Source organism: Chrysoperla carnea, chromosome 1, assembly GCF_905475395.1.
Source record: "Chrysoperla carnea chromosome 1, inChrCarn1.1, whole genome shotgun sequence".
Lineage (NCBI taxonomy): Eukaryota > Metazoa > Arthropoda > Insecta > Neuroptera > Chrysopidae > Chrysoperla > Chrysoperla carnea.
Genome location: NC_058337.1, coordinates 96770456 through 96797642, shown reverse-complemented (window position 1 = coordinate 96797642; position 27187 = coordinate 96770456). Strand labels below are relative to the sequence as shown.

At 28.4% G+C, this 27187-nt stretch overlaps 1 protein-coding gene across 3 annotated transcripts in view; it reads left to right on the top strand.

The window, feature by feature from the left end:
- LOC123301666 (homeotic protein spalt-major-like) overlaps positions 1-27187 on the top strand; it is a 336587-nt gene that overhangs the window by 119261 nt on the left and 190139 nt on the right. For all 3 annotated transcript variants that reach the window (XM_044884512.1, XM_044884528.1, XM_044884520.1), the window contains exon 2: positions 16126-16161. In XM_044884512.1, coding sequence (XP_044740447.1) covers positions 16126-16161 — 36 coding nt within the window. The remainder of the gene's footprint in view (positions 1-16125; positions 16162-27187) is intronic.

The window sequence follows — 27187 nt, the reverse complement described above, 5'->3', positions numbered from 1 at the left end:
ACTACTTGATATAACGAATATTTACTGGTTCCCTTCAGATTCGTTATATCGAGGTTGCACTGTATTAAGTTTGGTCCCAAGTTTGTAACGCTTAAAAATACTGATGCTATGAACAAAATTTTGGTATAGGTGTTCATAAAATCACCTAATTAATCCATTTCCGGTTGTCTGTTTGTCTGTCGTCTTTCGTCTATCTGCCCGTATGTCATCACGATTACTCAAAAACGAAAAGAGATATCTAGTTAAAATTTTTATAGCGTGCTGAGGACATAAAAAGTGAGGTCAAGTTCGTAAATGAGCAACATAGGTCAATTGGGTCTTGGGTCCGTAGGACCCATCTTGTAAACCGTTAGAGATAGAACAAAAATTTAAATGTAAAAAATGTTCCTTATAAAAAAATATACAATTTTTGTTTGAAACATTTTTTCTTAAACGTCACTGTTTACACATGAGAGCGCAAATTATGCGCAAATTGAATAGTATTATATGGGTATATACCCTTACACATGTGTAAGGGTATTTCAACAATTAACTCAGTTTTCTGATATAAATCGATGATTTGGACATTACGTCGACTCGTCTATGGATAAAAAGACGCGTTCTGAATATATATTTTATCTATGCCCGTGAGAGATAATAACTATTTTTCTCACTCAGTATGCGTGGGAAAATAGATCATTACCGCACTAGTGTCGTAATGAATTCATTTCCGCACTGGTATTATAATGAATTCATTACCACAGTACAAATTATTGTCAAAATGTCAATTTCAAGTCATGGCAAATTTAAAATGATAGTTTTTTTCTTCACATTTTAGAGGATTAGGTAGAGTTTTGTGTGATAACGAATTCTTTGATTTCCCCAACTTGTCGTACGCACTCGTTGCACAAATTTCGCATGCGTGCGTGAATAATGTACCGTAAATAAATATTATGTGGGTGGCGACGCTACTGTACTTAATGTAATTAATTACAGCATACTGTGTAAATTAATAATAAAAATAATTATTAATTCGTAGGTACCCATACATAATATTTTATACCTAAACATTAAAATCAGTATTTATTCTATTTTAATCTTTATAAAACTGACGTTTAGAATATAATATTATAATTTACATTACTAATTACAAATATATGCAAATTTATTTCAAAATAATTTCTTCCTTTTGCTACAAATTATTATTACTTAACTTTTCAAAAAATATAACAAATAGACTACTTTTATTACATAATAGATTGGTAGGTACTTATACATTTACTATTTTACATTTTAATGTACTTGTATAGGTACTTAAAGGTACAGAATGATTGTTATACGCTACATATTATGTAACATGTCTAGATGCGAACTTTCTTGGATTCGTTTTGTCTTTCATTTGTATGATTGATAAAGGTAAGTTTGGTTATAAAGATAAATAGAGCTTTGACCGTGGCTTGGTGCCAAATTTACCGATTTAACTTGGCAATTTGAGCAGTTTTAAAAATTCCCGGGTACAGAACCCTAAACTCGCATTTAAAACGTATCTAAGAACACTCTCCATTAAATTATTTTTTTCCTTCTCCAAACTGAACCTATTTTGAGGATCATCGCCTATTTTTTTGTTGTTCCGGGTACGTAAGTCTAAACTTGCAGTTGAAATATAGCTTAGAACACTCCCCATTAATTTGCCTTTCAAACGAAACCAAAAAAATCCAAATTGATTTATCCCTTTTGGCAGTATGATGCCACAGACAGGCACATCGACAGACACACAGACAGGCAGACACATAGCATCATTGACAAAGCAAGTGTGTACATAAATGGTTTGAAAATTGCTAACTTCTTACGTTTTGTTTTATGTACCGTCTTGTCAATGACTTTCTTTTTTCATTTACTTTCGGAAAAAATAAATAGCGACGTTTTGCCTCATTTTTTGGGCTCATGGTTTTAAACTTTTACTCGCAACTTTAGACTAACTTATTTAGTTTGCAATTTTAGACTATTCTAGTTTTTGATTTCCAGTAGGTGTGGTCATACTTGAGTGTACAGAGCAAATGAATAAGAAGCCTGGGTCATAAAGAATAAAGTATAGATTCCCTTTGAAAGTGTAGTTCGAGGGTTTACTTCCAGCTACATTCTATTATAGTATATTTTTGGGTATATATGTTAATATCTGTTCGAAAACTTTAATTTAAACTGACTTATATAATATATAGTTCGAACTTTGAGACTGTGCTAGTAAGAATTCAAACAGAAGTGGTATAAGTAACGAACACACTTTCAAGTCAGAAATATTTCTCCATAAATTTGGGTAAAAAATTGTTTTTTAATCGAAGAGAAGTGATAAATGAATAGATTATGTAATACCGCCACATTTGAATGACTCGGTATAAATATTAAAACAAAGAATTTGTAATCTTTTAGTATTTAGATATCAAACAAATAAAAAGTTTTTAAAAAAATGATAATAGATTAACTTTGAGTAGGTAATAATATGTGTGTATGATTTTGTTACAGAACATATAAAATTTGTTTTTAATTAATAAAAATTAACATAAATAAATATGTATTTTATTATTATAATATACACTTGTTTCTTTAAAAAAATAATAATAAATAAAATTATATTTTTGTTATACTTTTCGAGTTCGTTCACGCTTCATGAATATTTCAGAAACAATGAATTATTATGAGATGGCTGTCCGACATAAAAATATTTGAATAAAGAATAATAATAAACTTTACACAATTCACTTACTTCTTCTCGCCATTTGTTTTATTTACTTTTAGTAACACGCCTACCATTTTGAAATAAATGAAGAAAAATAATTAGAGGAAGAAAAAAACTTATGAGTCGTAGCTCCATCATTAAAATCATATTTCTCCCTCAGTTAAAGTTTCCTATTGTTAGATGTTTTTCATTGAAATGAGATTTGTTCATTTTGAAGGGCTATTTGAAGTGTCAATTTGTAGTCAATGCAAGTTCCGTTAGTATTTCGTATTTGGTTCTTAGACTATCGTATCTATATAGTTTGTATGTTCTACCAGTCTTTTAAAGTTAATTTTTGTTTTACCTTATTCTAATTTTTCCTGAGCAACTCAAATTCAAATAATATTCTACGTTTGAAATTCAAAATTTGTTTTTAAACCTTTGTATTGACAATTTTAATTTTGTGGATGACATGAAGTTAGTTGTATATACAGGGCGTTCTGTTATTAACTGCAGATCGTTGGCCTACAGAATAAGCTCATAAAGACGAACAAAATAACTCTCTACCAAATTTCGATTTGAGGCCAGATACGGGCGATGTGCCTATGGGAAAATAGAAAGATTTATGAATTCACAAACCTATCAAATTCATTAAATTAGTAGGTGTCACTTAGAGGAGACTATCATAAAACAATAATTGATTTAATTGGGTAGTGAATATTAAAAAAAATATTTTGTTGTTATTCTTTATAAAGAAAACTAAAATATAAATCACCAATAGCCAGTTAGATGTGGGAGGTATCAAATTATATATTAATATAGGTACGGGGCAGGGGGGAATAAATAGTGTAATACAGAATACAAAATCTTAAACATTGTATTACTTTACAACTTCAACACACAACATACATACTTTGGTTTGTGTCGGTGTATGTGTATCTCAGCATACATTTATCAAAACGGACAATTGTCCGTCTTGCCAACTATATGCCTAACGTATGTGATATACGCACGATTAGTTGCGTACAACATTGAATTTACCAAGAAACGTAGTGTGGGTTTTAATGGGTTAGTTTTTATAATAACAAAAGTAGCCAAATAGAGTTTTTTTGTAATAATTTTGCATTTAGAGACGCCTTCCACTATGATAAAACACATCCTCTCTTTAAGTAGTGTTTTATTGGTTTCATTCAAAATGTTATTGAACTGTGATTCGCTAAAGATATATTAATTTATTTTGTTAATTATCTCGCAAAGTAGGCCTCATATCCAAAAGTGGAAAATAACTTTTTTCTTCGTCTATATGAGCTTATTTTACAGGATAACGATCTGCAGTCAATAACAGAACGCCCTGTATATGTCTGGAGTTACCATCCCAGACTGAATGGATTTCTAGATTGCTATAACTTTCTTCAAAACCATACTAGATAGATGGTTGAAAATTTGTTGGTATCTTCAAATCGGATGCCTGTGGATTATAATTTCATAGCAAACTCATCAGATAATATTAAGGGCGTTAAAAGAATCAAATTTCGAGAAAACTTTTCATTGTTTAAAAAAAATTCCATTTTATTCTACATAATTGTTTTTATTTTTTTACGTATCTAATTCATAAAAAACATTTTAAACGCACAAAAATTCACCTATACAGGGTATTTCTATAATTAGTCATTAGTCAGTCAATTGTTTATTTTGATTTATTTTTATTTGAAATTTTGAAATAAACAAATTATAAAGAAATTTTTTAAAATTACAAGCGATAACTATCGAAATTGTATTCCGTAAATAGTACAGCGAATCCAAAAACTACAGACGAACTTTTTTTCGAGTTCCTGGTATATTTATGTCTGTAGTTATCTGAATAATCCTGTATAATCAAAATATTTTAAATTGATTTTATATTAACAAATTTAAAAAATTTAAGGTTACTGCCTTCCTTCTTATAGTGAATAATATATAACTTTTGTCTTTACTGTGCAACTCACCTTTTTAATACATCACTGTACAATGTTTAAGGATGAGTTTAAAATTCTGTTAATATAGTTACTTCTCTTTAAGAGCAATACTACAACTGTTAAATATCTCAACAAGCGGCCAATAATTTACGTTTTTCTTTATTATTTAACTTTAAGATACATATTAATAAGCAGTTAGTTTTTTGAAAATTTCTGATAGTTTTTGTTTCTAAAATTAAAAAACTTGCTAAAAACACAACCTCCCCTATTCTTTAATTATTTTTAAGTCTATCTCGAGCAAGAGACCGGTCAATCGACTTCAAATTTTTATGGTAATTATGTTATAATATCCTCTAAGTACAATTTCTTGCCCGTAGGAACACAATAACCTTAATAATAAATAAAATTAAAAAAAAATATATTTCATTAATTTTCATTCACAATTAAGTAAAATTGAAATAAAAGTAAAATTGATTATTTCGTTTTTATTCTTTCCGAAGAGTCTAACTTAGCAAGTCGATGTCTCTTAAACGAAGTGGTTTCTAACGTGGAATTTCCGAAATATGCTTTGAAATATGCAGTTTGAACGTCCTGTATATTTGATTATTTAATATCAAATCGAATACTGGTATGATGTATGTATGAGAAACTAAGTAGGTATATTATATTTATATGTGATGTGATGTATATACATTACGTTTATTATAATAATATTCATGAACAAAACATATTTTAAAAATAGAAGTAATAAATTTGTTGAAAATAAATGCTGAACAGAAAATAAGAATAATAATTATAAATAACAAATACAAAATATTAACGATATAAATTATAAACATGTAAAAATAAAACTATATATACTTTTGTGATTATAATCTATGGATCATTCAAGACATTTTTATGTCTGAAGAAACGGCATTACGAATGTGTAATGAATATACGTGTATTGTACATTGTGGATGTATGTATATACAGAGTGTTCCATGTTGTAACAACAGCACCTCATCAATCAAATGGCGGATAAGGTAAAAAAGGTAAAAAAATAAGAATAATTTCTCCATACATTCATATTTGTAAAACTGTGAAAATAATTGAGGAGCTATGAAATGAAATTATCAGTGGAAAAGGTGGTAAAACACGTATATGGTATCACAATGGGCTCTATAGCCTAAGTGTGTCCTTCGTGAACAACCAATATAACCAACCAACCAACCATAATATGGGTATCAAATGAACGGGTTAATATATGTAAATCGAATGCCAGCGCATGTTACGAAAAGCGTAACTAGATTTTCCCAACGCTTCCACCATATTTGATTTATGTGCCTTTTTAGTTTTAAATTAGAAACTTAAATAAAAAATACTTTTTAAAGGGTATAATTTTAATGTAAGTAGAAAATCATTATTTCTATCTCACTCAAACATTTGCATTATCTTCCATTTAATGATGTCCTGCTATTATAGCTTGGACCATTCTGTATATACAAATATTATGCCTTTATATTTATATACTGTAATAAACCAAATATATATTTATGAATAGTGTTTCAGAAATCTACGGACACATCTATTCAAAGTTCAATTATATTTACTTTATTCCTATTGTCACCATAATTTACTTCTATTAGTGTTGCCAACTTTGATAAAATAATTTGAGGACATTTGGAAAAGAAATCAATAAATTTATTAGAACAATAGAACTTCCGTAGATATTTAAAAAAATTAAAAATTAATATTAATAAATAAGTCATAAGGGCAATATTAAATAATTCTAAATGATTTATGTTTGAAATTAGAATATTTCATTTGGTATTTCGTATACTTAAGTGCAAAAGTTATTTTTTTTGATAACGTTGACCGTTTAATAATGATGAAGAGGTAAAAAGCCAAAACATACTTTATTGGATTTTTTTTCACGTTTATATCTCACAAATCTATTGATTTCTTTCCAAATGTCCCTGTTAGTTCGCTATTAATACACTTGATAATTAAACAATTGCCTAGTACAGTAGTAATTTGATTGTTCTAAACATCAAAAATGTACGGCAATCATCTAATTCCTGATGCTATTTTGGAAAAAATTGTTGACTTACGATCCTCTAAATCAACACCCGTTAAAAAACTATGTTTAAATCATTTTCCTTTGTCTTTGAAAATCTAGACTGTGTACAGTAGTAATTTCAGGAAAGTAAGTCTTATAAGTATATGTATCATGTCTTCGTGTAACATCTTGTACATTCAAACACATGCACACATTTTCATTTTGATGTTATATTTGGTTGTTTTTTTGTTTTTTATTTATTTTTATTAAAGCAATGAAATAATTAACATTTATTACTTAATTATTTGATTTTGGCATTAGATTTAATATAACAATACGAGTGTTAATTTGTAAATGAAAATTGTTCAAGTGATTTTATGAGTGAGTTAAGCAGTATATTATTATAATAATTCTTTGTATATAATACTTAAAATTAATAATGTTTAAACTTTATATTATATTAATTCCAATCTAATGCTCTAACTATATCAATATAAAATCAAGACCAATGTTAGTTTTTATTTTTTGTCAAAATTTTATATTTTATCATTTAAAAAAAATTGAGTTGTAAAAGTTAAAGAAAACAGAGATAATTTAAAGTAAGTACAATGCAATTTTTATGCTATGCCACATTAAATATTATAATGAAACCAAACGTAATGTACTCACATATTGGGTTGATTAATCAATGAGAAGTATGTCTTTTTAAGCTAATGCTACAATTAGCTTAAAAATAATTAAACAATTAAACAAGGATCTGACTTCTAAAATTAATACCATAAATTTTCAGAAAAATATCTTATAAATAACTAAAGCAAACGCTACATTTATAATGTACCAAAGAACAAAAGGAATATGGTTCTATCGGGTGCCCCACGCACCTCTCAATCTTTTTTATTCTTTCTTTAGAAAATTAAAATCTTGCCAATAAAAAATTCACAATAATTATAGTAAGTGGAAGAAACATTGGAAGTTTATACATACGTAAAATAAATTATAAAATATATTTGTAAAATTTTACTAGATATTCATCAATTTAGATCATTTTAATAATAGAATCTAAATAATTCAATGTAACGCTTTAGTGGTTACAATACAAAGATTATCTCAATTACCTTAGAAATTACAGAAATTACAGTTACAATCTTAAAATCTAAGTTAGTGAATGGGTATAAACTACCATCAATTGACACTAATCTTGTATTGTTCCTAAATATTATATTCTATTCGTTTTATAACTTCCTGTCGAAAGTTCAAAATTGTTCATCGGTAATTTTAAAATTTTTTATTTAATATTAAAAAAAAAAAATGTATATCAGGTAATTCTAGCATTTATTTCGTATATAAAATAATAATTGAGCAAGGACAAAGATAGATAGCGTTGACGAAGGCGCCGTTAAAACCTGTGAAATATATGGTAGACAATCACTCGACGTTAATACTTTTTGTACTATATATGTGTAGTATTTATTTTTATATACGAGTGCATGTATGTATTTATGTATGTATGCTATATTACACATATAGCACTGTTTCAAATACACTGCACTACACACATACATTCACGTAACATTTCACGCTTTACGCGATCTTATCATTTAAACTATGCACATAATACATTTATGCTTTTTATTTACAAACTTATACTAAGTTTAAAAATGATCAAAGACCGAAAAAACTCATTGATCTAGGAAAAAACACACAAAGCATTGTGGATTTTTTAAAACATATAGAACGCGAAAATTGTATAGTGAAACTATAAAAACGGCCAGGAAACTTTTTGATTTTTTTTTTTAAAGTAAAGAATCACTTTAAGATGAAGCTAGTACGAGTGCCAAGGCAACTTTAGACTTGCGGTTGAAATTATTTGTACCTTATTTTCAGCTTTGGTGATGAGTTTCGTATAACTTTATGAATGTAGACGCGAAATAAGAATAAAATGTTTCGATATCTGCCTTGGTTTTCAATATTCGATATTTTGAAAATTACTTAAGATATTTTTGAATATATTTTTATTCTTATTTTCGTCTTATATTGTCAAGTTATAACATAATTCACCATCAAAATTGAAAAAATATATTTTTTTTTAATTGAAGTTCCCACTACCGTGCTCATACATCATTAATTAGTCGGACAGTTAACTTACACGTTACGTTATTTAAATAGTTTTTTAATTTCCGCCGACTAGTTTTGGAGAAATCTATGAAAACATATATTCCATCTACCGTTTTCTGTAAGACTAATGTTAAATATGCCTATTTTTGAAATCATTTAGTTGTTTAATTAATAGGGCCGGTCCCCCTTAAATTCCCAGAATTGATTTAGACTTAATCCAACTGTATTAAAAAAAAAATCAATCCTTTTATCAAATTGCCCTGACGGTCGTACACCCATATAAGTAATCATTTTATTAATAAGCCTCCTCAATGCATTACTAGCCTAAGAGAGTTTTGATTGTATTTAATCAAGGGAAGAGTTTCAATTTTAGCTGAAAATTGAATATAAAGTGTTTGTGTTTTCTGCAACGCATTTTTTAAAGAGTACCTTTTAAAACAAATTTCACAATATCTACAGGAAATGAAAACGTGTTAAAAATTTTTTTCTCCGAAAGAAATCGAAACGCGTTGTGAGCTCTTTTCTTCTTCAGAGAGCATTTTAGATCTTTGAGTTTAACACTAATGAAAAGTGCACGTAACAAAAAAAAATTCTATTGCAAATATTTCATTTTTATTTTTTACTTTAATATTTGAAATTTTTATGGTAATTTTATGATTAATAAATTATCAATAAATTAACAAATTAATATGTTTATTGGATATGACTAATTTTATTTGATGACATAATCAAAACAATTGTCTTTATTGGCCTGTATGTTAGAAAATATTCACACGATTGGCACACATGTTAAACGCTTTCATCAAAGTTTTGAAGAGTATAAATAATAGGAAAAAGCCGCGGCTCAGAATCGAAAATACAGTAGTTACCGAAAATACAAGGTCATTCAAAAGTAGAGCATAAAAGGTTATACAACAGTATTCAACAACCCTTATTGCAAACACTTTTTCGAGAATTACAAAGATTCGGGTTAAGAAATTATGTTAGATTCGATTTGCAATATTTTAATTTTTACTAAACTTGATACAGAGAACCCCATTTAACTACTTTATTTCAGTTACCAAAAAAATCAGTAAGCAAATTTCGAATTACTGGATTTTAATATTTAAATGACTCAAGGTGGGCAATTAAAGGTTAAATACAGTAGTTAAAGTTTTTTTTTTTTTTTATATTTAGTCAAATAATTAATCAAAAATTTTAACGTAAGTATATGGGAAAATCGTCAAGGTCGATCTTGCATCTAATTTTTGTCCCTAATAAATAACCATTTGTAAACGAGTTGGATAAAAGTTTAAAAAATAATAAATATATATAAAAATATGTTTGCCAAAATAAACCTTTTCTCTCTGGGTTGCCACATGAATGAAAATCGAGCAAGTGAAATAGTTGAAACTGAATGTAAAAAATGGAATGAACGAAACAAAAGTGAAATTGGTGACATTTTTCCGTTTTTTTCTTTGGAATTATAATTCGAGAAATAGAAAATAGTTTGCAAAATTCAGTTCCTTTATCCAAAAAACTTTTAAAAGAACATTCCAAAGCCAAGTAAATGTACTTGGTTCAATCCAGAAATTTTTTTTTACCGCGAAGAATTCCTTCAAAAAATAAACAATTACCATGAATATTTTGTTAAATTTGGAAAAGGGTATTCTGCTATATTTGAAAAAGTACTTCAAAATGTCGATTTTGCTAATAAAAAGCCGCCAAAAATTTATTTCGGAAAATTACACACGCTTTTTTGCCAAAAACTTAAATTTTTTAAATCTTTTTTAAACTGTCAAAAACGCGGACATCCAATTTGGTGACGTAATATCGGTATCGTTATACGAAATAACACAGATAAGTTTGACAGATATATTCATAGACAACTAATTATAAAAAAAGAGTGTGTGTACTTATGTACACGCGTTAGAAGTTATACTTCTTTGGTGTATGAAAAAAATTTAAAATAACTCAAATGCAGTAGTAATCGACAATAAATATTAAAATCAATCAAAAAGATTTTGTTAAAGATTTGTCAAGTAATCTGTAATATAAATTAAAAAGAGATGATTAAAATTATTCGATTCGATTCACAAAATGATTTTATATAATTAACCTCTAATATTTGAAAACACTGTAACTATACACTGTACTGTAACTATATTCAGTGTTGATATATTTTTTTATTATTTCAATTCTGTGGCTAACTTCATCATGTCGTTCGTGCGCGCGCAGCTCACAAATTCACTCTCATCCAAACGCGCCAAAAGAAGTATAACTTCAATAAATATTAATATTGATTATCTATGGATAATGGATATATTATTATATACCCAGCTGTCTACACAGAACTAATTGATGGTCTATGGTTCATACCGATATGACTTCACATCAGGGATTGCCTGCATTTTAGGTCACGTGATATGCCGTTTAAAAATTACGATTTTTAATTTTAATATTGTAACAAAAAAATGTGCTTTTATGACTCGAAATCAGAATATTTAAGTATATTTTTACATAAATTTTAACTTTTTTCAAATTTCATAATTTATTTTTCACTACCGAAAGCTGCACCCTACCCTACCCTATTGTAAACTTTTCAAAAATTAACTTTCAAAACGGGCATTCCATTTATTACACATGCATTGCAAAAACTTTCCAAATTGGTACTGCCAAAAAAATGAGCTCATTACAATCAAATATCTCAGTAGAAAATTTAAATTCTTATGTATTGCAGTGGACCGACTTGTGGAAGGAACTTCATAGACAACCTTCCCTTTTTTATTTTATCATTAATAAATACAATATATTCCATGTACAAAATAAATTGACTGACTATTCTTCACACGTGTAAGTTTATATCCATGACTGTTATCAATTATGTGTAAAACATGCCATGTTTTTCATATTTAAAGTGAAGTTATTAATTGAAAAATCACTGTGAGAAATCAAATAAATATAAAAAAATTGTTTGTTTATGTTAAATTAAATAACAAATTAATTACTATTCAAAATAAATCACAAAGAGTATTTACCAGTGAACATCGATTGTGAACATTTATAGAAGACGTGTTTGTTACAACAACGTATAGATAAGAGTTCGAATATCTGTTCTTTTAAGATTTAATTATTTTATTGTCATCATAAACAATTAAATTAACACAATAATCATAGGCTACATAGTATACTAGAATTAATGGATTGAAGTGAATACGTTTACTTGGCTGCTGATGTTCTTATATCAAGCAAATATTCCACGTCATTCATTTTAATACTTAATTCTAGAATATTTGATACCTGGAATCCTGAAAAATTCTGCATTAGGTACTATTTTTACTAATTTTTGGTAATTATCGATATTTAGACCAAAAGATGAGAAAAAAATGTAATAAGAAGTAAAAATAAGAGGTTTCGAGAAATTGTAGTTTAAAAGGTTTGATAGCAGTTACTTAACTGCGTGCATTTTCCGGCAACAGCATTCTGACATACTTATGTCCAATAAAAGGTGATCAGAAAAGACCTGTACATTTTTTAATTGGATTGAAAACAAATAGGTATCAGATATCAATATGATTTTTTATTTATAAGACATGAGATGTAGACATTTTTATCTAAAAATGAATTTATGCCAATGAACGTCTCTTCGAAGTCTAAACAAGGGTAGTTTCGTTTTCAAATATACGATCCAATTACCCCTTCAAATCGCCAACATGATTCATGAGGATGTAAATTTATTGTAAAGAGGCAAGGTACATCTACAACTTCGGGATAAAAATAGGCTAAATTTGTTGGCAAGTGTTTTCATGCTGGAAGTATCTTAAATGACTTCGCCGCAATGAAAATGCAGTTTAAATCATGTTTAAAGAGTTATGTGTTATTGGTGCAAAATGAAATTAGCATTTCTATTTCCGCGTAAAATTCATTTTCATGATAGTTTTTAACAAAAATGTCATTATCTATAATATCTGAGATTTAAAATAAGTCATATGTAGAATATGTAGACTCTGTGTCTACGCAAGGATTGTATAGAGTATTATATTATGTAATCTGTGCATATTTGTGACACAGAGATACCTACAGATATCTCATACCGTTCTACTTTTAGTTCAAATTAAAAATATTCAAACCTAATTGCATCCAAATCTAATTAGTTCATCCTACCATAAGTTTCTTATTTTTACTTTGCTTGATGTTTACTTTAGAAATTTTACACCATGAAATGTTTACTTTAGAAATTTTACACACTATGACATGCGAAGAAAATTATCAAGAATGCATTTTAGATTTGATCTGAACGGTATTCTTATATTAAATAAGTGGCCCCATTTAAAAATGATTTTTAATAAAATAATATTTTTCACGTTCGATCCGTCCGTCGTACATAAAATATAAATTTTAGTTATTTGTTATCATATTGTTAGTATATTTAGTATTTGTAAAGTTAATTAGTAAACTCTCCTATGAGAGATGTACTTAAATAAAAACATTATTTCGTATCTTCATTTCAACACGTGTTTTGTTTTATGGCCTTTAGTCACGTAAACATTATTCAAAACTATGTATGTATATACAATATATACAATACATATACGTAGTTAAAGAGTGAAATTCGTTTATATCGATCTAGAAAGAATGTCAATACGTCGAGGTTGTTCTTGTACCCAATAGTATAACTAATAAGTGGGTGTTGGTTTTAGTGCGTAACTACTTACTAGTTCAAATTATATATAACAAGTGAAAACAAACAATTGACTGAGTTAATTGTTGAAATACCATGTAAAGACAGTGTTTATTACTCTGTCACATTACACATGCATACATGTCACACATATATAGCTGATATTCCCATATAATACATATAATACAATTTGCGCATAATTTGCGCCCTCACGGGTAAACAGTGATGTTAACGGAAAAATGTTTCAAACAAAAGTTGGTCATTTTTTAATAAGAAATGTTTTTTACATTTTAAGTTTTGTTCTATTTCTAACGGTTTACAAGATGGGTCCTACGGACCCAAGACCCCATTGACTCATTTACGAACTCGACCTCACTTTTTCCTGAGTACGCTGTAAATTTCAGCTTGATATCTTTTTTCGTTTTTGAGTTACCGAGTTTTCAGACGGACGGACGGACAACCGGAAATGGACTAATTAGGTGATTTTATGAACACCTACACCCAAATTTTGTGCGTAGCATCAATATTTTTAAGCGTTACAAACTTGGGAGTAAGCTAAGTATACCTTGCATATTACATATATGCATGGTACAATTATGTTTCTGATTCTATTTTTCAAGAAGACGAAGAAAAAGAAAAGAAAATTTAAATAGAAAATACTATTTATTATATCACTTTTCTAAAACTGACTAAAACGTATAAAACCACTAGATGCGTTCCGCGGTGTAACCCGTGGTTGAAAGTGAGTGGTGTTTCCCGCGGTTAAAAAAGATTTTGAGTGTTTTTATCGTTACTGTGTAACTTAATCAATAGAAAAAAGCGCTATAAATCTATTTCATACACTTTTACAAAACCCTTTATAAAATACAGTTCCTGTATGCTATACCATTTTAACCGCGCATTATTCCTGGGATAAAAGTGAGTCTGGAACCATACATTTTAACGGGATAAAAAGCCTATGTGCTATTAACGGGATAAAAGACTATATTCTATCACTGTGTCAAATTTCCTCCCAATCCGGTCGATAATTTCCTCCCATCCATCCAAACTTTCACGATTATAATTAATATATATAAGATCTTCCCAAACTTATAACCTAGTTAGTCTCGTTTTCGTTTTTTCAACTCGAAAGCTGTTACGTGGTGATGCCGCCATAAACATTTTTCACTATATTTACATAATATTATTAACTATTTTATTTACATCTTAAAAAAGTTTACTATATGCTACTCTACTACACTGAAAACATTTTATAATAAACACAAAAAAATCATTAAAATAAAATGTATACCAATACACACGTCTGGAACTTGATTGTGAATAATAAGGTTTGGTCGCAGTCGTCATTATCACTTATTTGTTGGTATTTTTTTTTTCTTTCTTTCATTATTAAAAAAAAAATTATTAATACGTTCTATGAAAATCCTCTTCTGTGCCTTCTGTGTCTGAATGTGATTGGGTAAAAACTATTTCCATTTGCTCTGCTACAATCGTTGCCAACCGATTTCATGTTTGTTCAATGTGAGAGTACTGATGAACTCCGATGTTCTATAAAATAACACTGGTTATGGCTGAATTTTCTATAAAAAAATATGGAGATTGCAATAATCTGTCGTGTAAAAGTATAAGAGAAACTTTTTGGTCTCTAGAAAAATGGTCTTAGCCTATAGAAGAGAATCTTCGTTGATGGTTAGAACGACCTGTATTTTTATATCCCTATATTTATTATTTTATATTATAAATGTGAAAGTAAGGTTATTTGTTTGTTTGTTTGTTTGTAATGCTTTCACGCAAATACTACCGAATGGATTTAAATAAAACTGTTAAATAATATAGCACATACAGCAGACTAACACATGAGTTATAATTTATAAAGGTATAAAAAAATTTAAAAAAACCATATTTATTATTTCCACATTTCGTAAAACAGGGTGACGGAGATGTAACTTTTGGATATCTGAAAGCTGATTTGTTTATACATATACTTTAAAACAATAGAAAAAGTGTACTTTTGATTATTGCATATTCATTGAAAAGAAGTAATTTAAAAGAAACAATCATTTTTACATAATAACAAAAAAATTTTTGTTAGTTTCAATCCTATTTTCTCTATATTGATTTCCATGTTTTAAGCAATAGTTAATATGTTTCTATTAATTTTTTTCTAAGAAGTATGTCTGATAACATTGGTTGAACAGATGTCCATAATTTGTATCTCCTTCACCCTGATTGTCTCATATTATTTAATTTACTTTTGTCAGTTATTTACTTTTGCCTAGTATAACTTATTTTATATTTAATACTACTAACGAACTTTGCCTTACATAAATAGAATTTTTGTGTTTTTCTCATATCAAACTGTAAGATATACGCCGTATTAATTATACAGTTAAAGAAGAAAATAAGTTTTCAGATATATAATAATTCCAGTGAATAATTGAAATACGGAGAAAACTATTTTAACATTTTTAATCAAGCCAGTAGACATGTCTATAAAAAGTTTTTTGAAGGCACTCACGATAAATTCTTAAATGTGGCAAAACTACTAATGACTATTCAATGTGGCAGCTATATACTACTTAAAATAAATTAGTAGACATCAAATATTGACATAAAATTTTGAATTATGAATAATAAAAGTTTTTCAATATTTTTTTTTCAGATGATCCAAGTCAATTTTCAACATTAGAACAAAATTGTGGTAAGTTATTTGAAAAGAATTAATTAGATAACTGTTTAGAATGAAATATATAAAAAATTTAAATATTCCCCACACGTTTGTTTGAATCATATTGTCTTCATCAAAGTTTAATCAACTGTTGTTGTTTTTAATAAATTACATTGTATAGGTAATAGTGGCACAACTTACAAGAAATTATTCGAAAAATAAATATATTTTTCAAATAACCATAATTATTTTTTAAAAGAATCACCGTAGTACGCACCATTTCCGCTAGGAATTATTTGGTCTTTAACTCTTCTTATAACCTTTGAGCCAATGTACAAGATTTAAAGTTTTTACATGGGTGCTGTTTTCGATATAGGCTTAAAATTTAGAAAAAAAATCTTTATTTGTGGACTAATTATAGCTTGATCCTTAATCGGAAAATCAAGGGTTAACCCTTGCCTAAAGATGATGATTTTACAGTTCACTGTTTATTTTCGTATCATCGAGCATATCAGTCCTGTAAGTGTAAGTCGTTGTAAGTTGTCTTAAATAAATTGTTGAAATTAACTTCTGCTAATTATTTTTCCAATGATTCTACAATACCACGTAGATTCTTCTTAGCGGAGCGTCGATATAATTTTTTCTTCTTCATTGTGGTAAAGTTTTTACATTTCGGCGGTAACATAGGTTGATTTGCCACTTCCTATCAAAATATCATTTTCTATAGCTCGATTATTCTTGTATCGTAGACCCAAAAGAATAATTTCTACTGAATAATTTTTCTGAATAGTATATGCCACTATATACCCTACTATTACTATACTTATGTAAAAGGCTTTTAACATTTAAGGTTATGTCGACCTTGTATCATTCGGGTATATTATTTTGTGATTTGTTTTTGAGTTTTATAAGTAAACTTTGTATTTTTTTGCCAATTTAATCACTTTTAAATTTAAATTAAATTACTATTAAAAAATTTTTTTGTATGATTTTTAATTCATTTACATTGGTAATTAGTTTTAATTGCTGCGAATTTTGAAGGTGAATTAGGATCTTAAAAAAAGCTAAACGGCACCGGAAACAATATTGTATGAAAAAAACTATATTTATGTTTTTATTTAAAAAAAATTGCGGTAGCTTATGTTACAGGTGAAATTATTATTTTTGTCACGTCAGAAATCATTAATCAATCAATTAATTGTAAACTAGTTTTTTTATGTACAATATATTAGTGACTTGAATAAGAAAGCGATTTATGAGATTTGATTTAAGGTTCAATAAAACTACGTTAAACCATTTTTTTATAGAATGAAATAAAATTTTTAATAGATGTTCAGAATAAACACCACCTTAACAATTGCTAAAATTCAAAATTGTCCGTCAATTGACTCTGAAGTTTTTCTGTATACTTATTTAAATGGAAATTTGGACAAATATTTTTTATTCAGAAAATTTATATTCCGACGGTCCAGAACTTCAATAGATCACCTCTCTAATTAAACATTAAAATAATGAGTAGTCGTTAACACCCGAACTACTTTAAAATAAGCAGGCTTGCCACTATAAACATTTTTGTCTTCTGGTTCACATGCACATTCTCCGGAAATAAAACATTTTTGAACCTTAACCAATTTATTAATTTTTCTTTTTGAATGCTTTTGAAGACAAGAGCGTCTACTTAACTGGCGCCTTTTCATACATTAGCTAAATATTTTCAAAGTCTAAAAGCTGGTAAAATATTATAGTACGGATGATAAGCGCTATAATATGAAGCGATTTTGCATTTAATCAGTTCACGATGTCGCTTGTTACGAATCTTCTATCTACTCATTCGTTCGTTTTCAATGGCGGTGCCACAATGGCACTATCTGCAGGGCGGTTGGAGAATGAACAATCTATTTACAAAATCACTTTCTCTCTTGCTTGAAAACCATGTGTTAAATGAAGTTTCAAACAAAGGTTATCTAAAGTAATTTCACTCATTTTTGATTTTTAAACAAGATGAAAAGTGCTCAAGATACAAATGAGTAATTTTTTTATTTTGTGCGAAACCACTGACTTTAAACAGTTGTCCTGGAAATGCAAACAAAATATGAAGCTGGTACAATATGGGTACAATAATGACGAGATAAATTTGTTTTCCGTTCTCTGAACTCAATATTTGCCTAGTTTTGGCCTATTTAAGGTAGCAATATATTTACCGAAAACATTGACCGAAATTTTAGAAATTTAGTAATTTTGAAATAATTCGGCTATAAAAGCGAGTGGTTTCGGTTATTTTACTTAAAAAAAAATTCATCTTGACCAATTTTCATGGCCAATAATGTTTGAAATTACCTTAAGTAGAACTTGTTGCTCGAAAATTATTTTTATGGAACCCATGGTATTCGAGCTATAGTTGCGAAGAGCTAGTTTTGTATAGATAAAGAAATCCACTCCACCGCTCTGAAAACAAAGTTACATAAAATATTCGTACCAAGGGGCATCGCAGTACGATTAAATGTCGGGTGGATGGCACTTGTCATCCGAACTATTACATAAGCGTTGTAATATGAATATAGTTAATTATCGAAGGAAATATGTCTTAGTATAATGTATATATTGTAGATAAAAACAGATCTATAAAACATAAATAAATAAAATATTATTCAGTGAATATAAAAATGTTAAACAAATAATAATTAGGTGTCAAATGATGTATAAATTAAAATAAACAAATCATTCAATGAGTATGTTGTTTAAAATAAGATTCTATGGCTGATCCACATACCGCATATCATTTAATAATAATATATTCATATGTATTTTATAAGTGTACGCATATACAGGGCGTTCTGTTATTAACTGCAGGCTGTTGGCCTACAGAATAATCTCATAAAGTCGAACAAAAAAGCTTTTAACCAAATTTCGATCCAAGGCCTGATTCGGAAACTGTGGCTATGGGAAAAATAGAAATATTTATGAATTCACAAACCTATCAAATTCATTAGTAAGTGTCACTTTAGAATATAGAGGGGACTATCATAAAACAATAATTGATTGTAAATTGATTTAATTGGGTAGCGAAAATAATATTTTGTTATCTTTGAGAAAAAAAAAATTATACAAACCTATTTTTTACGACTAATACAGTGACACTTAGATGTGGGAGGTATCAAATTATATATGAAAAGAGGTACGGGGAGATTAAATTGTGTAATACATCTGCAGTTAATAACAGAACGCCCTGTATATCAAGTTCCTAATTCAATTTCATTTTAAACTACATTTCTTCAAAAGTTCAATTTTGTCATCTTATGACTTGTGAAAATTCTAAAAAACCATCGATAAAATAAAATATTGATTAAAATTAATTAAAATTTTGTACCTATTTAATAAATCCGCCTCTGTATGTAAGATGTTTGAGAACAAAACATAGCTTTGTGTTCAGTCAAGCGAACAGAAACAAACATTCCTTTTGAATAATAATTATGTATTAAATGAACTAGGAGAGTATATTATTATGATTTTATTTTCTAGAATAAAAAACATTGACATTTATTGTACTGTCCGGGCTTACACTTAAATTTTAATTTTTACAACTAAGTCATTTAAAACTTCGATTTCATCGTTGGTTCGATTAGCTAATTTAAAGCCGAAACTAAATGATTTTCCGCAACTCCCCAGCTCTAATAACTAAAAGAGTCTGCTGGAGGTGCTTAAAAGTAGCAGGGGAAAATCGTCTCCGTTGACCTTCGACACAAGCCATAAGAATAAAATTTGACTAATTTTCAAATAATACATTCTTTTATTTATGCCGGAAGATCGGTATTTATATAATTTTAGTCCTTCTAATATTTGTCGAGAAATTCTCAAAATTCCCCGTTCTGAAATGTTCTTTGAATCTTACTAAAGTTTTGGAAGCTAGAAGGCTTTCAAACACACTTGCATACTCGCATATGTTTATTACTTACTTTCTACTTATACTTGGCTATTTTCAACGATTCTTATTTTTGACATATTTAGTAGACTCGGCAAATTTGGTGGGATCATGATGGATTTTTAAAGAAATTATTTCGAAATTTCGGCAAATGTATGTTTTTGGCGAAGTAGTTAACAGTTAACTTCATAGGAAAGTTATTAATCTGAACTCTAACGGTCATATCTTTCATTGGTATCATTATTTTTTTATTTCTTTAACAAGAAATCAATTTTGTGCAATGATTTTGTAATAAGTAGGTATCTCGATTGCGGGGATTGATTGTAATACGAAACACAAACTAATTTTCTTTATTTATCAAATTATTTTAATCGCCATGAATGTGTAAATGGCCAATATTTTAAGATCATTATTATTTAAATAAATAAATTGAAATCATATATAATTATATTTGTTCTAATTAGCGGAATGCATGCAAACTATTCCTATATACTCACTTACGTTATTACTTATTTAATTTAAGTGAACCTTTTATTTTTAGGACTCCGTATTTCAATGTACATAATATAAAAATGTGTCTACTAGGTCTTTGCCAGACTTAAACATTCCAAAAAGTTCATATAAACATGGATCCGAAAACAGTCTCCATCGAAGCTACAACCATCACGAATTTCGCGCACTAATTTGAATTTGAGACGAATCCCTTCTTTTGTTCTGTCATTATTCCGAAGGAACAGTTTCCGAAGGATTTAGGAAAAAATAGACCGAAGAAAATAGACCGAAAAAGTTTCTGGAATAGTGTCCCATTTTTGAACGCGAGGGGTAAAAACTTCATAAAACTTTCTTTCTATTTTTTCCGATTACCGTTTTCGAACAGTCTGCTCAATGTGTAACAGTATTCTTTTAGAGGTAGCGCAAAATTGAAATAATGTGCAATGCGATGATTTTGGCAAGAAAGGGGGCTATTTAGTCACTTACTTAAATGGACCCAGTATATATAACTATTTACAAATAAATATATAAACACAAATTTGGACGATTGTTATTTTCGATATCAATATGATTCGATCAATTGGTATTTAAATAAATTTTGGAAAATTCGATCATGTATTTGTCACAAAAACAAAAAAATCATATTTCCTAAAAATTTACACGAAACCTTTCAGTTGATTTCATGTGATTTCACATGACTTCACACTTGGAGTTTAAATGGTGGTATTAGTTTTTTTCATACAATAATAATTATTTACTTTAATTAAATAAAATGCATTTCCTCCTAATCTCATGACATAGGTATCTTAAATCATTTATCTATATACGAATATTTAACAGAAAAACATAGAATATAATCCAATGTCGTCTAACACACAAAGACACACTATTTTTTTCAGGAATTTCATATGCCCAATATAAAAGGTAGAGTGTAGTACCGTGATTCTTGTGAATTTATTATCAAGCAAAGTACAAGCAGATAGAAATAACATTTTAGTGTTTCAAAGAAAATATTTTGCTTTTTTTCAGTCATTTACAAGTTGTTGGCTATTGTATTGCTCACATATTCCATCTGAATCACTGCTTTATGGTGGATATTTTGTCATACTTAATTTCAGTTTTGTAAAATGTTGAGGAGGTAAAGTGTAGAAAGAGGCAATGCACATCAAATCAATTTTACGTTAGAAAGGTACAAGTGGCAAAGGCTCTCATTCACCTAAAGTCATCAAAAATATGTGTTGAGGTCGTCGTTAAGGGATGCACAGACGTAAAAATGACTGTAAGAAAAACTTGTTGGGCTTTCAATGTTTCACTTTCATACAATGTATGCTCTGCTTCCCTATGTTAGGGTGATCCTAGGTACATTAGGATGTGATCCATGGTACATTATGATTGTGTATCATTTATCTCATGCTTATATTGATAGCTTTTTAATATTTTAATTCTTATGAAATTACGTAGCGTGTTTAAAACATTGCGGCGGACATGTAATATCTAGAGCCAAATGAGCTTGTTAGAGAAACCTGTAGGGTTTTCTACAATTCAATCTCATACATTCTATGTTATTGTTCCTCTGAGTGTATTGCGACGGTTTTTTGTTGAAGAGAGCGCCTTCAGGTATTATCGGTGGGTGTGATTTTAGGTAGTATGTGTGAGCCAAGATACAATTGATGTTTTGCCATGGTTCACCCATCATGTACAATGATTCACACGTTTTTATCGCTAGCTGTTGAAATTATCGAAAAAATTACATAGTGTTGAAGAACAACAGTGTTAAAAAACGCAAATATGTAAATTTTGTTTTAGGTACTACAACTTCCCATATATATTCATATATGTATTTATATCCAGTTCTCAATATTCAGTAATTCGTTCGATGTATCATTAATTAAGAACGAATTTTTATAACAATTTATAAAATACAACTTATAGTATGGACAAAAGATGGTTTAGATTATACATTTATTAAAATGCCCTTTTTTAATACAGTATGAGCAAAAAAATACAGTGTGAGATTTTAAAATTATATATCTTTATGGACAGCAACATTATTCGAAATAAACTGGTATATTATGAAATTATATCATAGACTAACCATAGATGATATAATATTAGACTAATTACGTTTTAGTGAGCATAGTTCCCAAGAAATTGCACCTCAACCATATCAATCATTATGTATAAAGATGTTAATTTATAGTTGCCGAAGAATTATTACCTACTTAATACTCGTCAAAAAGTGCCCGAAAAGGGGAAGGGTATTTGTTTTGGCGGATATCAGGCATAAAAAATTTTGCATTTGTTTTTTATTTACCTTGATATTAGAGTATTAGAAAAACTATTAATATTCATTAATTTTAAGCTTGAGAAACAATTTTAAACAATTAAACCAAGCCTTTCTTCTCAAAAAAGCTTCAAAACCACGAAAATATGTTGATGGACTCTTAAATCCGCTTTAACATAAATTTTTGCCTTTTTGCAAATATAATTATTTTTTAACCCCTGAACCAAAAAAGAGGGGTTACAAGTTTGGCCGATATGTGTGTGTGGTGTGTGTGTCTGTCTGTCTGTGGCATCGTAGCGCCTAAATGTATGCATCGATTTTGATTTTTTTGTTTCGTTTGAAAGGTAATTTAATAGAGTGTTCTTAGCTATGTTTCAAGTGCAACTTTAGGGTTCCCTACTCGAAAGAACAAAAAAAAAGTTAAGTTTTTCAATTTTGTAAATTTGACTTGTTAAAAGAATCTAGTAACTTTTGAGTCATCTATATGTATGGATGGTGTATTGGTTGTATATATATTTACTGTATGTGATTAGTAAGTATTATATATATATATGAAGAAATTCAAGGTAAATCGTGAATATACAAAATCCTCTATTATGTGGATCTGATTAACAAATACGCCCGTCGCCGCGTACTATATAGTATGTATGTGCACATTTTGTCGTGTTGTCTGAGCACAGTTTTTATTTTAGTTGTTTTTTTCGTTGAACTAAAAAAAGTTCGATAAAATAAACAAAAGTTTGAAATTAATTACGAAACGAAGCTTCATTTTTTTGTAATGACAAAAGTTTGATACCCCATGAGAAATTTTGTGAAAAATTTATAATATATTTTAAAATGAATTTTTTGAATGTTTCGTGATTTATTCTGATAAATTTAGAATGGAATACAATACTCAAGAAAATTAAAACAATTTTTACCCAAATATAGATAATTTTTTACTATAGTTTTGAAAAGTTCGTACTCCTAAATTAATAGTATCAGGAGAAGTAGTAAATTATTAAATTAGATCAATGATCAATGATCAAAATATAAATTTATTCGTCAATAAAAATCTAAGGAATTTCTTCAACAATAAATAGCAAGCCCTTTCAGGTGATACTTAAAAATAGCGAATTTGCTGATTGTCTATACGTCCTCTGTACTGTAATAACTGATGGTCTATACCTCCACAAAAATTGTTTTACAAAATAGAGGAGATAGCTTGGGAATTTTAGATGACGCTAAAAGTAGCTCAAATTTTACTGCATTACCTTTTAAATTTTACTTTTTTGACTATGTAACGATTGCAATTTAAATATCGTAAATTATTAATGTAAATAGATTCTTTAAATCGAAAATACCTTTGTATACATTGTTGCATCTGTTGTGTTTGATGACATGTGCCGTCATTGTTTTGAAACGAATCATACAATTCATTACACAATTCATTTCATACACAAGTCAAATCTTTGCACTAAGTGCAGGTTAATCATTCCCTGTATAGAATTACTTACACAAACGGTTTGCCTAAGCGATTAGCTTGCTGAGCTTAAATATCTGAGCTTAAATATTCGGAAAGTTTTCAAAAAATGTTCACAATTTCACAAATTTCATTAAAACTAAAGAAACTTTTTCTAAAATGCATGCAAACCCGGTTAGAGTAAGATCATTCAGCCAGATTAATTATGAATATTTTTCTAAATATTAAAATAAATGAAACATTGTCTTTTAATTACGTTTTTGATAACACCTAATTAGGACAATAAATTTATGTTGCGGCCAAACCGATGCTCCATACCTGAGACACCTTTGTGGCTCCTTAATATAAAAAATGAGCATGAGTGGATTACCTAAACGTTTTGCATTGTTTGACTATGTATGGAAGCCTTACTTAATATGGCACTGATTGTGTAAAGATAATTTTTTAATTTTTTTATAATAACAATTTAAAAAAAATATATATTTGGTTACAAGAAGAAGAATTCTGATTTATGCAGCAAATTTTCAAATTCAAATTTCTTCTACTATAACCTTATCTAATTGTGGGTGTTTATTATAATAAGTAGTTATCAACTGTAATAAAAACTAAAAGTTTATTTAAAAAAATTATTAACTTAATTAATATAAACTGGAATGACGACCAATAGACAGGTTAGCAAAAGTTATTTATGTGAATTACAGAATCTAATGAAAATTATTTAATTAACGGTAATAAAGAAAACTAGTTTTTATTAAATTTATTAAATGTTCTATTCATTTAATATAAATATTATCCTTGACAATCAATAATAATAATCAATTATTATGACTCTAATTAACTGAAACGCATTGAAAATGTTATATAATGGTCATACAAAGTTTTGATTTAAACAATTTTCTTATTATATTGCTATGATGCTAAATTGTTGATATTAAAATTATTTTTTTTTTATATAACCCATTAGCCAAATATTTGATGTTAATTCATGATGATGACTAATCTCAGTTTAATAACAAGTGAAAACAAACAATTGACTGAGTTAATTGTTGAAATACCATGTATAGGCAGTGTTGATAACTCTGTCACATTTCACATACATACATATCTGACATATTTAACTGATATTCTCATATAATGCGCAAGTGTTGATGCGCAATCGTTTGTTTTTTTTTGACGTCATGTAAATAACAAAAGATATTCACTTTGATATTCCTATATTAATACATACTATAAAATTTGTACCTAATTAACGCCCTCGTGGGTAAACAGTGATGTTTACAAAAAAATGTTTCATTCAAAAGTTGTTTATTTTTTTGTAAGGAACATTTTTTACATTTAAACTTTTATTCTATCTCTAACGGTTTACAAGATGGGTCCTACGGACCCAAGACCCAATTGACCTATGATGCTCATTTACGAACTTGACCTGACTTTTTACGTCCTAAGTACGCTGTAAAAATTTCAGATCGATATCTTTTTTCGTTTTTGAGTTATCGTGTCCACAGACGGACGGACGGACGGACAACCGGAAATGTATTAATTAGGTGATTCTATGAACACCTATACCAAAATTTTGTTCGTAGCATCAATATTTTTAAGCGTTACAAACTTGGGACGAAACTTAATATACTATGTATATTTCATATATACATGGTATAATAACGGATAACAATTTTCAGAAAAAAAGTCGTTCCGTTAAAATCCTAGATTAGAATATTTTTTGGTCAAATTACCACACATTTCATCTCGCTAAATATATCATATCTCAGCTTTTCCTTATTAAGTTATCGCGGTGACGGATGGACAATCGGAAATGGATTATTATTAACTAAAATGAACCGCTACACCAATTGAAAGATAGCATTCCCCAGGCTACATGGCTAGAACTTTTCAATGAAGTTATCGAAACTCAGACTTCAAGATTGTGTTTGATTTAAGCCAACCATGTTGCTAATACGCCTGAAATTATACTTATTTTACCAAGACTAACTTTTTGATCTTTAAAGTGTGTTTTCGAGCCTAATAATACAATTTAATTAATTCGAATTTACACTTTTAATAAATATAAGCTATTTTAAATCATAATCAAAAGATCGAACCACTTAAATTAAACTGTGTGCTTTTATTTTTTTAAATATTGGCATCGGTAAAATAACTCAAGTATAATCATTTCTAAGGCTATTTATAAATAGCATAAAGTTGTTTTTTCATTAAAGCGAATACTATGTTTATTAGCAAAATTTTGTTTAACTTATAACGCTGGCAGAAACGCGATTTATTATAAACTTTTATGGAATAATTTGTAGCGTTTTCAGTAATGATTCGAAAAATTGACATTTTTTATGTTTTTGATGGAAGAGAATTGGTATGTTCATAATTGTGTCATAGCAAACAAACCTTAAAATCTACAACCGATAAAAAAAAACAGAGTTGTATTTGTGAAAAAAATAAAATCACATGAGTAACACCAGACTATACAAAACGTAAGTAGGTACCTACATAATAAAATCAGATCTGCTGCGTATATATATACATATAGTTTATATATGTCCATAAATCTCATTTCGATACATATGTGGTGACATTAAATAATCTATGTTATGATCTGGACATCGTCGTAAGAGTTTCCACTACTGCTGATTTACGTATAAAAATTCAGCATATAATAATTTTAAAAGTTAACTCACTAGTCGATCAACGCCGTTGTTGAAGACGGTGAAGGTACGTACACATATTATATACCATGGTTATATTTATGGATGGACTGACTGCGTGTATTGCTCTGATGATGATGACGAAGATCATTTAACGAAACAGAAAACGAGAAAAGATTCAAATCACTTACTCAACCTATACCTACCTCTCATATTGTTGTGTTCCTCTTTTGCAGTGCTTCGCT